A 12,473-nucleotide genomic window follows, 5' to 3' on the forward strand; every position below is an offset into this window, starting at 1 on the left:
ACCTTCGGTACCTCCATTTTTAAAACACTGCAGACGTAAGTGCCTTTGACTTCCCACGTGCCCTTGTGTTCACATGGATGATAATCCTGAAGGAGAACTGATCTGACAGTATGTCCAGGCCTGCATCATGATGTATTTACTGTAAACTTTCAACTGCCCAGAGTTCCCCGATGGGAGGAGATGGGCAGAGACAAATTTAATTAATATACATATACATATACATATACATATACATATACATATATATATACATATATATATATAATTGGTCATTTGTTTTGGTCAGAACCACCTAAGTTTAAATTTCAGCCTTTAAAGTATGACTTTATGTTCTACCTAGTGAAATATTGTTTACGTTATTGTCTGATTTCTGTGGGATTTTATATTTATATGTGTTTGTGTGTGTGTGTGTGTGTGTGTGTATGGATTTAGTGATCTTAAACTGGAAGCCTTTCACACCTGCTTTACCTGTATGCATGTAATGTAAATCTCAAGGCACCAGCACTAATGGCTGATGCACAACAATGGCTCTGAACTTGGGTATAAATATATGAACTTTTCAAATGGGATTGTTAGATTTAAATGAATTAACCTGCAAGTACTTACATGCCAAACAATGCATTCTAAGGATATGAGATATGTGTACTTAAATCTCATTCAAAGGAGGACTTGCTAATTCATTGGAGTCCAACTGTGAAGTTCTGAGCAGTTGAGAGAAGGGGGGATCACATTGACATCTATGGGAAATTGTTTTTACCCTTAAAAAAAATTAGCTGCATTTTGAAGACTATTAAATATCAAATATGAAATGCAATGCTATAGTAGTGTTGGGATTATTATAACAAAGTGAAAGCCACAATATGTTTAATAGGTAAGTCAAGATTTAAAGAATGGATTTGTCTTATTACTATTATGTTAAGATACTTAGTTATGCAAAACCTTGTAACTCTTTGTTCACGATTCAGGCAGAGCTGAACATTTTGAAATCTTCTGAAATCAACCTTGACTAAGTTGTGCCCTGAATATATTGCTGTATTGATGTAATCATTTCCTTCCCTGAAATAGTTAGCTAAGTTGAACTAAATGTAGGATTACTTATGTACACATACATAACAATAAATTCCCGTGACCTGAGTGATGCTTCCAAAGAAGTGTGCAGTAGGTTCCTCAGTCAATTCTCTTCTTTATCCTATTTCTAGCCTTCCCCAACTGAACTATAATTCCCAGAATTCCACACCAAAATGGCCAACTGCAGTATCCATTCTGCAAGTGCTAAGGTATTGGTTTACTGTACCAGTTAATATTTCAAATAGTAGACTGAATGTTCAGGTTTCACAGTGCTCTTCCATAAATGTGTATTTTTGTTAAAAAACAACAACAGCATAAGCAGCTAATAACTTAGCTGAGCTCTCAACATAATCCTTGAGGCAAGGTCTGTTTTGACGACTTGCTTTGTACAGAAGTCTTAAATTCTGACACATACACTCTGATCCCTCTTTAAATTATAAGTTAGTACATGAAACATTATATTAATTTAACTAAAGGGAATGCATGCAAACCTAAATTTGAGTATTGTGTAACTTGCTTTCATTATATTTGTATATGCTATAAGGGGCAGCACATTTGGACTGCAAATTTCTAGACAATCTTTAGATGGCATCAAAAAATTAAAGAGTTGTCTGAATCTCTTTCCTGCTATCTAGTGGCCCTGTTGATTTTTTCAGATTTAATGTTTTATTTGGTGAAATATAACAGCCAAAATATTATAAAAGCTTGAAAAAGTTGTTGCTATTCCTAGCCATTGCTCAGTATTCTAGGATTGCAGTCCACAGGTTAATGGAGGCTGCTTTAGTCTGTAGTTATGAAGAAGTAGCTCGATTTCTGAGATTGGTGATGCTTGCCAAGACTGAGGGGGTGCTGCACAAGATGTAGCCTGTCCCTTACCATGGTCCCCAACCCACTGCTTGCCATAATTCTTCTCCCTAGTAGAGGGTAGAAGTGAATGATTTGATCGATTTGAATGCTTAAACCACCCAATAGCCAAGGATATTAAGACAAAGACGGAAGGAGCTTGGATCTTACTCTGTAATCTGGCCATAGCATGCCACTATTTGAAATCTTCATGTTACCTATTATATATCTTGCTCATTGGGTCCAACACAACAACTCTTAAAATATACATTAAGCCAAGAGTAACTACATTGTTGCTTCTTCTACCAACACTGAATGTGTGAATCTCAGAGTACTTCCAAGTCTTATCCAATGATCTGCCATCTGGTATTCTTCTACATTTTTATAGCCTAACTTTAGTAGCCCAGATAAATTTAGTTAAAAGTCACTGTGCTGCTGTTCCATCCTCCCTCTATAATGGAATTTTTCTAGTGTAGAGAAAAAGAATGCATGATGGGAAAATCTTGAGTGGATTAAAAATAAAAACCCTTCATAAATTTCTACAGATGAAGCTAGGTGATTAAACAATAAAATGTCATTTATAAATTGGTACTTCAGAATATTAGTAAACTAAAGATAATCACATTGACAATTGGCTTATTTTACCCCCAGTGTGTGTATGCTTCTGTTTTAGTGCCTATTGTAGGAATCAGAGTATGTTCAGAAGTTAATGCTTCTTTTAGATGGGAAGTTGCTTTTTGTTACACTAGTTCTGTTATCTTCTGAAGGATGAGACCACTTTTTCTTTCCAATGCTAATGAGCTACATCAAATGGTCCTTTGTTGACATGGAATTTGGGCTTATCTGATCACTGGGCAGCCAAACAGACCTGCAGACTCAGCGCTTATGACACCCCTCGGTTAGTTGATTTCCATCATGTATCAGTAGAAAGCATCCCCTGGCAGTTACAGGAAAGATCCTGTAAGCAAACAGGGCTAGAAACGAGAAAAAGAAGAGTGACTTTGGCTTCTGCAGAAAAGCAAACATCTTGAAACCAGGAACTTTATAACTCCAGATGAAAAGCAGCTGATTAAGGTGGTGAGACAAGCTTTCAGCTACAATTGATGTAAGAGGACTCCTGTGCAGCTGTGTTTGAGCGGAGTTATAATCCTGCTGGTTTATTGCTCATGGCCCCATAAACGTTAATTAGAACTGATGAAAAGAGAGCAACATTAGCAGTTCTCTTTATTGGTTTTGTGTGTGTGCATGCATATGTATGTGCGTATGCACAGAACAATAGGTGGGAGAACTGTAGCTGATAATCTTGAGAGGCATAGTATTTTCATCTACAGAAGAGGACCTGGAACCAGAAATCTTGTAAAGGAAGAAGGGGATAAGGGGTGGATGGGGGGCAGGCATGGAAAACACAGTGTGAAATTGCAAAAGCTTTAATATTTATGTAATTCTTTAGAATCTGTCGTTACCAAAAGAAACAAAAAAAGTGTTCAAGGCAATAACTAGACAGTATTTTAATTACAACCAGGATTCCTAGTGTGGTACGGCTCCTTTTTTGATACCACCCAAACTCCTTGCCCTCTCTTTTTGAATTTTAAAACAAGTTCTTGTGATTTTCAACAGAAAGGCTGCAGGCTACAAAGTAAACAGCCAACTTCTTTACTTCCAAGAATGCAGCTGAGCCACAAATAGGCTTTATGACCTCTCTTAGGGTGGGGAACTTGCATTATAAACTTTGTGAGGTTTTTCAGATCACCTGTTCCCAGGTTCATAAAAATACACGTGTCAATGAAAAAAGGAAATTGGAGTACCTTAAATAGTCATTATATTTTTCTGGTTGGTGTTGATGTGGGTGTCCCCAGCAAATGGAAATTACATCAAAAATAATGGTGGTATTTATGACACAAGCCCCACCTTTAGGTACTTGCCTTCTGATGTCCAATGCAAGTGCATAGGTTGTGAGTTTTGTGTTGCCCTCCAGAGTGTTTGGAACACATTTTCCAGGTTCATTGTCCACTGCCTGCAACTGGATTGGGGAAGACCCAGCCAGTGACTTGAGATCTGTTCTATTTTTTTTTTTAATAAAGCTTGTCCTCTTCTTGGATCTTGGAGTTGCAGTTAAAATGGGTAATGATTATTATATGAACAATGCTGGTTAAGATTCCAAATAGACAGTGCAACTGTTTAGTTTACCAAGTTGAACCCCTACTGTTAGAAGACTTTTATAGACAGATACAGCCTGTCTCCTTGTGCTGACCTCCCTTAACTCTGGTTTGATGAGTGCAGATATAGTGACTGTCCTGCTTCAAATCCAGTTTAAGCCATTGTTTTCTATCCTGCTTAATTAAGGGTTGCATCTTTTGTTCTCTTTCTTTCTGCCCAGCAGTGCTGGTATGTAACCCAAGTGTTATCTGCATTAATTGCTGAAGATAGTGGTGATTTTGCCATATCTGGTGAACATATGAATTAGACCTCAAGTTTGTAGAGTCAGGGAGTTCACAGAGTTCAGAAGAATCTGATTTCCAACAATAGACAGAGGTTAGGAGGTTCCTGGTCTGATTAGTTCCAAAGTCATATCTCCTGAAGTTGGATATTGAATTGCTAGCACAAGATTAACTTAATAAATATCCTGTTTGAAGCTGCCGGGGGTGGGGTGGGGGTGATGGTGGTTGTCACTCAGCACCACCAAAAGCTTTTTCCAGTGGAACAGTCAGATTAATCAGTTAACAGAAACAATATATATTAAAGACTAACAAATGCATTCAGCACAAGCTCATAAGGACTATCCCCTTTCATCAGATATCTAATGTTACTCCCAATGGAGAGGGCAGGGAGGTACACATAGGAAAACAAAGATTTGTGTAATGATTAAAGACTAACACAGTTATTATGGTTTATCTTGTATGTATGTTAGTCAGGGGTAGGAGAAGGAACCTGGTGCTCTTCTGATCTTTTTAGACTTCAACCGCAGTCAGCATAACTAGCGGTAAGGAATTGTGAGAGTTGTGGTTCAAAGTATCTGGAGGGGGGCCCTACTGTAGTTAGAGGATTTTGGTGAAAAGAAAAAAGTTTGTATCTGATTTTTTTTCATTCTTATTATAGCATATGTGAAATTTTGTCTAATTAATTTATAATAAAGTTGGTACTTTATTTACAAGGTATTGTTCAAGTTTAGAACTCCCCGCCCTCAACTATCCTGAAATTATCTTTTTTTTATCCATTCAGTTGTGTCTGATTCTCTGAGATTGCCTGGACAAGCTCCCTGCAGTTTTCTTGGCAAGATTTTTTCAGAAGTGGTTTTCCATTGTCTGCTTCCTAGGGCTGAGAGAAAGTGTCTGGCCCAAGGTCACCCAGCTGGCTTTGTGCCTAAAGCGGGACTAGAACTCACGGTCTCCCGGTTCCTAGCCTGATGCCTTAACTACTACACCAAACTGGCTCTTGAAATTATCTAGTGATGCTTTATTAAGAGTTATTTAATAGAAAATCAACTTCTAATCAATACCGTAGTAAACAGTAATTTGAACCCCTATATAATGTAGCATAGTTTCACCTCCACACCAGTACTTTTTAATAGCATCTCTAATTTGTTATTTTTGTCTAAAACTAGTAATTCTGTATTTTTCCATTAAAATTCAGTTCATTCACATTCATATGCTATATCTTTCAAAAGGCGTATTATTATAGAATTCAGCATTATTTAGATTAGCGCTTAGAAAATGAAAGCAGCTTTCACTGTTTAATGATTCAACTCTTCTCTTATTCATTTATCTCAATTAATAAAGGTGCATTTAAAAGTGTCTTCTAATCATTTTCAGATGTGGGTAGGGATGGATAGAAATATTCTTTCACTCAGATTTGGGAAGAATGATGGAGGAAGATACTGTACTGTATGTCTACTTAGTGAAGCAAGCTGTTTTTTTCCTTCAAAAGCCAATAATGCATCCTAACATTTGAGATGTATACTACAAATATTATAAATATGGTATTTTGTCCTTTTAAATATTTAATTAATGAATAAAATGTTTATAGTATTCAGTAATGCCCTGTAGGAAGATTACAGTCCTTTAGAACAGAAGTTTGTGGGAGTTTTCTGGCTATTGTTGTTATTGTTTGAATATAGCTCAGAGGTCTACCTACATTGGTTTGTCAGAACTCTTAACAGTACAGCTCTTAACTGGAGTTTACGTGGAGAGTGTTCAAGCATACAAGCAAATATGAGTGTAACCCTAACTCAGACCTGGCTGAACATGTGTAGAGTGGAGGGTCTGTGATATGAACCAGGCATTTGCTTGGTTTTCTCCTAACAGGTCAGTTATACTCCAAAAAGTGGGGGGGCAGGGTTAATGAGACTAACATACTAGGAGAAAAAATAAAGCAGAGTTCCTGGTTCACACATAAATCAAGCAAACCACAGATTGCTTTCTTTGAGTTTGTTTAGCCCCTCCCACTAACAGGAGGAGCCAAGCAGGAACCTATCAACAAATAGCAAAAAAAAAAAAGTCTATTAGACCAGAACACATTGAAAACACTAGTTATTAAAAGTAGGAGCAGAGTTTTATTGCTCATAAAAAGCAGTTTTACTGCTCATAGAACTGAACAATACGCAGCCATCCCTTCCTCACTGACAATTTACTTTGTTGTCCAAACACAGCCCTTTAAACTGTTGCTCAACCCAGAAATTAGTGTTCACAGCCAGGACTGAGATTCCATTCTGCCACACAGCATTCCATTCCTGTTCAACCTCAATGCTTCTTTCTTTCCACCAATTAATTTAGAAAGAAAGAGTGCTGTGCTTGAGATGTTACTATAAGCTATTTTGGAACCTAAGGTGCTTGAGTCTGTTCCAAATCACCCAATATTCTTTCACTTTATTCTGATTGATCTTCTGCTCATCTCAGCTTTGCATTTTTATCTACTGTACTCCATTCTATTTGCCCCAGGGTTTATGTATTTATAATGAACAACAAACAAACAGGTCCGTTAGCCTGCTCTGTCGGTCTTTCTCCATTTGCACTGCACCTAGCCATGGCATAAAAATGCCCCAGTTCCTTCTTTTTTCTGCCATGTCCTCAAGATGTTGCCTTCATCTCATGCCCGACCCCAACCTGAGCCAGTCATCCTTAGATGTTCTGTGTTTCAGCAGTGTTTTTCCTTTGAAGCTGGCAACAAGCTGGGTGCGTTTTGCTGTAGATGCAGTTTGACCCATGATTTGCTCAGTATTGCTGTCAGGTGGCTCCTTGAGGGAGGAATCAATTGGTACCCGTTGGTCACTTTTGACTGAAGTGGGTATGTCTTCCTCCTCAACAGTCCCTGGGTCCTGTCTCCCAGGGCCATCCTGCTTTGGACAGTGAGAATCCCCCACACACATACCACAACTGGGCTCTCTCTCTGTACAGCCAGGTCTCCGAGACACCCTTTGCTTCAGAAACCCAGATCAAGCTGAACTGCAGCTGATCAGTGGTGGTGGCAGGGGATGGACTGCGTAGCGAAGTGGGAGAGAGCCAGCTTAACAGATCGCCCCTCCTGCCCGCACTTGTTAGCTGTTGTTTTAGAAGAGCACTAAACCCGTATATTAAAATAGCCTGAAAATAAGAATGGGTGCCAGTGGTTGTGAGGCAGTGGGGGAGAGTTGCCCCATTTTTAGTTGTTAGCTGTTAGCTATTTTCAACCTGTGTTCATCACTCTTTCTAAAAAATGGTAAACAGCCAGCCTGAAAAAGATTTAGCGCTCTTTCAGAAAAGTGTTAGACTTATATTTTAAAAAATAGCCTGAGAACAGTTGACAGGCACAGAAGGGTTTTCAGGCTGGCTGAGAGGTGCTGGCAAGTGGATCGCCCCCTTTTCTTGCCCTGGAAACCTGGGGATCAGGTGCCAGTTTGGGAGGTACAGCATAGGGAGGGGGGCAGTCTTCACTACTCTGGGGGCTGCCCAGTGAAGCGGGAGGGGGCTGTTCTGTCAGGCAGCCTTACAAGCTCAACAACAGAGAGGCATGTGCAGGCTTACAGGTAAAACAGTGCTGTAAGGGGAAGCATTTGTAACGTATTGCTCATTTTTAGTATTTTGTTCTGGCATCTTAATCAAAGTGCCAGTTTTGTACACAGACAACAGGGACAGCTGCTTTGCAGGATAATGCATGCAGTAAAATTTATCTCAGAGAAGACTGGGCATCCATGACCTGACTTCTGGGCTTGGTTGGTCATCTGTATCATCTAACCAAGGGTTAAGAAGGACTTTATTGTTCATCAAGTACAGGTAGTCCTCGCTTAACTACCATTTGTTTAGTGACTGAAGTTATGATGGCGCTGAAAAAAGTGACTTATGACTGGTCCTTGCACTTACGATGGTCGCAGCATCCTGCGGTCATGTGATTGCCATTTGTGACCTTCCTGGCTGGCTTCCAACAAGCAAAGTCAGTGGGGAAGCTGGCAGGAGGTTGCAAGTCACGGTCACATGATGTCTTGCTTAATAATTGTGGGTAATTCGCTTAACAACCACAACCGGGACTGCTGGAACTGCTGTCGTAAGTCAGTGTGCTCACGTGATGTTTCGTTTAACAGCTGCTTTGCTTAGCGATGGAGTTGCTAGTCCCAATTAGAGTTGTTAAATGAGGACTACCTCTATAGATCTATGGCAAAACTTGTGCTGGTCTAAGGTATATTATTAATTTTCACCTCTGCAAATAAATAATGCAATCCACATCTGATAAAGCTTTCCATTACCTTAAAGCTTCACAGACTACAGGAATTAAAATCTATGCATTATTATCATTATAATGTCATATAGAAAGGCTGACCCAAGATTTTACAGATTAGATTCAAAAATCTATTGGAAGGATTTCACTTACTTTGAAACCTAATTTTCAGTTTTTGCTGACATTTTGAAAATCCAGATTGAGTATATGGAAAAGTAGGCATTTCAGGGGAAGCAGTAAATTTTCAGTCAAAATGGGTATTTTCAAGATTAATAGAACTCTCTTTACATTTCAGTGGAAATACATTCCACTGAATTCTCAGGTGTGTATAAATGATTGTAATCTAAATTGTTGCCAATCGTATTATTTCCTGTACATCCATTGTTATAATTACTTTATTATCATTATAAACTACCAGCATTTTTTGAAGTGGATTTGTGCCTCTGCTATGGATGGGTAGTCCATTGGTGAGTTTAGCTTTTTATAATACTAATTTTTGCTGGGTTGATAGCTCATCACACGTGTGCTGAATGGCTGGAAAAGTTCCAGTGCTAAATAATAATCAGATTCTGATTAATTATATCTCTAAATATTGTCATGACACAACACTGGGATTGGATCTTGTAATAAAAGTGATTTATTTAATAATATTTATTCAATAGGCAATAATAATGCTAAAGCATGAACCATGGTTTACAAGCCATTATGGTGAGGGCTGCACAGGAAACCACATTATGGCTTAAAGATGATCTGTGAATTCAGTCTGCAACTTGCTCTAGATGCATACTGGAAGTCAAATTAGATCAGTAGCTGTTCGAGACTGAAGGGCAAGACAGCTGTTGCACTGAGTTTCTGATGCTAGAAAAAAGCCAGGAGAAAATAGTCTTTCCACCCTGTTTTCCCTGATTTAAATCACTCTCCTGCAAAAGGGACAGTAAAAGAGAAGTAACAAGATAAAACTGATTTTGTTTTAAATCGCACAAAATTATTGTACTCACTAACATTTTGCTACTTCTTTACAGAGACCAGAATGTTATGGATCCAGCTTTGGAATATGTGAAGGTATGAAATATAACTTAATTACTTCCATGTTCAGATTTTAAAAAGAAAGCTAAAACCACTATCTTATTAATAAAGGGTAGTAATTGCAATAATGTATTTCTTCTTTGGTTCGTTAAGTCACAGTGTTATGGTAGCTTGACTTTAAAAAAAGGGGGGAGGATAGCTAATTAGATTACTTGAGTCAAGCTTGGAGAAAGCAAGGTCAGATTGCAACCTTGGTAATTAATCATCACTGTCGCTAAGGGCTTTTTCATTTTCTCCTGGTTATATTCCAGCAGTCATTCTGTTGTATCAAAGTGGATGAAAGGAAATTTGTAATTTGATCTTCACTCTCTTGCTTTGCTACAGACTACATTAATAGGAACAGAATGCCTACCCCCAGGAGACGTTCATTCCAAATTCTCAAATGGTGACTTATGTTGGAAAGAAAGCCAAGAAAACTGGGATAATTGGTGAATCCTGAATCAGGAAAATATGTAAATCCTGGTTTATTGTGAACAAGCACTATGCTAATGGGAGTAAGATTACTCAGTCCTTCTTGGCTCTTATTTCTGGTGCAAACAACTAAAGAAACCCAAAATGCTTTGTTTAGCCTGCCCAAACTTGAGATTTCTGGCTTGTTGCTTTCTTTAGAAACTGGAATAGTAATCCAGAATTGTTCCTGTTGTACAAAACTGACCTATTTGGCAGAAGCAAGCAGGAAGTCTGGATTCAAACAATACACTAAAACAAGCAAAATCAACTAGGCTGGTTCATTTTTTCCATGTGAATGTAACCATTTTGGTTTCATAATTGGAAAAATTGTCCCTATCAATTAAGTCAATTGTTTTATTAAATAAAAGTTCTTAAGTCATATATTAGGAGCCCAGGGTCACTCCCTGAATGAGATGGGCGGTGACTAAATTTGATGTATGTATGTATGTATGTATGTATGTATAAATAAATCTGATACAAATTATATCCAAAATCTGTCAAGCAACAGCCCTGGAAACTCCCGAGGGCGATGTAGTTTATTGAGCAACTCTGCTTCTAACTCAACTACTTTGGATTTTCTTTTTCCCTCGTAAGTATACTATGTGATAAATCCTGCTTGTTTTCCTTGAACTCAAGAGAATTAATTGCCCTGAAGGTTGTCCATTAGTGATTTCAGTTTTTCATTTCAGATAATCTTTGACACATGTCTATTATAGAAGGAAATGACTTCGATAAGCAGGAAGCCATAAAAATAATCCTTAAATTGCAATTCTGTGCAAGGTTTCCTGGGAGTAACCTTTGAAATCAGTAGAATTTCCAAGTAATCATAAATAGGTCACACCTTGGAACTCCCAAGTAATCAGGAATAAATCAACATGGCAGTATGAGGTAGCCCAGGGATGTGCTATAGCCAGATTACCATTCCAGGCTAATGGGGGATGTGATTCTGTATATGCTGAGAAGGCATTGCTTGTGTCCAGTTTGCCTGGGGTTGAAAAATGCTTGCAGTGTTTCCAACAGGTAGAAGCCTAGCAGGAAAGAATTAGGTCCCAGTCAAATGTTAGGGCTGGTGGGGATATGCCAGGGTTTATAGCTGTGTATGTGCAATCACTTGATTTCACAGACGTCTGAATAAACAATTCATTTGATTGTACTTCAGAGGTTTTCAGATTTCAAGATGGCAGGCTAAATCCAAATTAGGAAATGTAACTTTTGAAGCCTTCCTAAGTGCAACTTTTGGGTATAGTCATTTCTCCTGCTTTTGGCCAATCTTGGAATGTTTCTCTTTAAAAAAAATGGACTATCTTGGGACAGGCCAGTGGAAAACTACCCACATGCAAGGTCTGCTATAGTGTAGATGCTGCAGTAGTATCATATTTGCAGGTTTCTATTTTGTTTCTACATTTTTCTAATTTGACAGAATTAAACAATGGTCCTACTTGAGCAACAGCTATTTAAGTCTTATATTAGCCAGTCACAGACTTCATTATAATTGCAAAACATTGGCAATATAGCTTTATTTTGCAGATTTTCTAGTTTGGGGAAGACTAATTTATACAGTTTATGCAATCCCCATCTGAAATACTCAGGACGTATCGGATCTGAGCCTCCAAACGTTCTTTGGTCATGTGAACCAGGAATTTTAGAAATTGCAGGTATAACACATCTGGAGGATCCAGACTGAGAAAGGCTGGTATGAATATCATTCAGTTTTTCCAAGAGGTTTCATCTGCCTGATTTTTTTTCCATTCTTAAATGTCTTGCAACAAGTAAGGAACCAAGTAAGAGAATTCACAAATTTGTACGTTTCTTGGCATCTTCTTGACACTCTTGAAACAACAGTCAGGGTAACCCAGGGGGTAGAGCACTTCTGGTCTTCCCAATGTTGTTGGACTATAGCTTTCATTCCTAACTATTGTTCATGCTGCCAGTTGGAGTCTAACAGCATCTGGAATTTCTGAGCTTCTCTACTTTTAACATGTTACATTACAAGATTAAGGAAGGAACGTGATCATAGGGAGTCCCGTAATTTCTTCTAGACCTATGAGAGCCATGCACTTTTAGCTAATTCATTTGTGAGAGTTATATTTTGCATCTGAGCAACAGGCTCCAAAGCATCTACATTTGGAGCTAGATGCGATGAAGAACATGATTTGGTACCCCAAACTGCAACTCTTCTTTTGAGTTCATTTTCCTTTATCTGGTAACTTTTAGACCTAATTGTGTAGAATCTAGCCAATTCCACATAAGCCTTTGCCAGAAGAAGGATCCAGAACTACTTCTTTGTCAAACTCCATGGGCCTGTGAAGTATGCCTGCTGTTTAATATCCTGAATTTTGCTC

General features: G+C 38.4%; 1 protein-coding gene across 1 annotated transcript in view; it reads left to right on the top strand.

Moving 5' to 3' along the window:
- Positions 1 to 12,473, top strand: part of BCAR3 (BCAR3 adaptor protein, NSP family member) — a 77,987-nt gene that overhangs the window by 12,476 nt on the left and 53,038 nt on the right. The window contains exon 2 of the mRNA XM_063298307.1: positions 9,618 to 9,657. Coding sequence (XP_063154377.1) covers positions 9,618 to 9,657 — 40 coding nt within the window. The remainder of the gene's footprint in view (positions 1 to 9,617; positions 9,658 to 12,473) is intronic.

The sequence above is a fragment of the Candoia aspera genome, chromosome 3 (genome assembly GCF_035149785.1).
Source record: "Candoia aspera isolate rCanAsp1 chromosome 3, rCanAsp1.hap2, whole genome shotgun sequence".
Lineage (NCBI taxonomy): Eukaryota > Metazoa > Chordata > Lepidosauria > Squamata > Boidae > Candoia > Candoia aspera.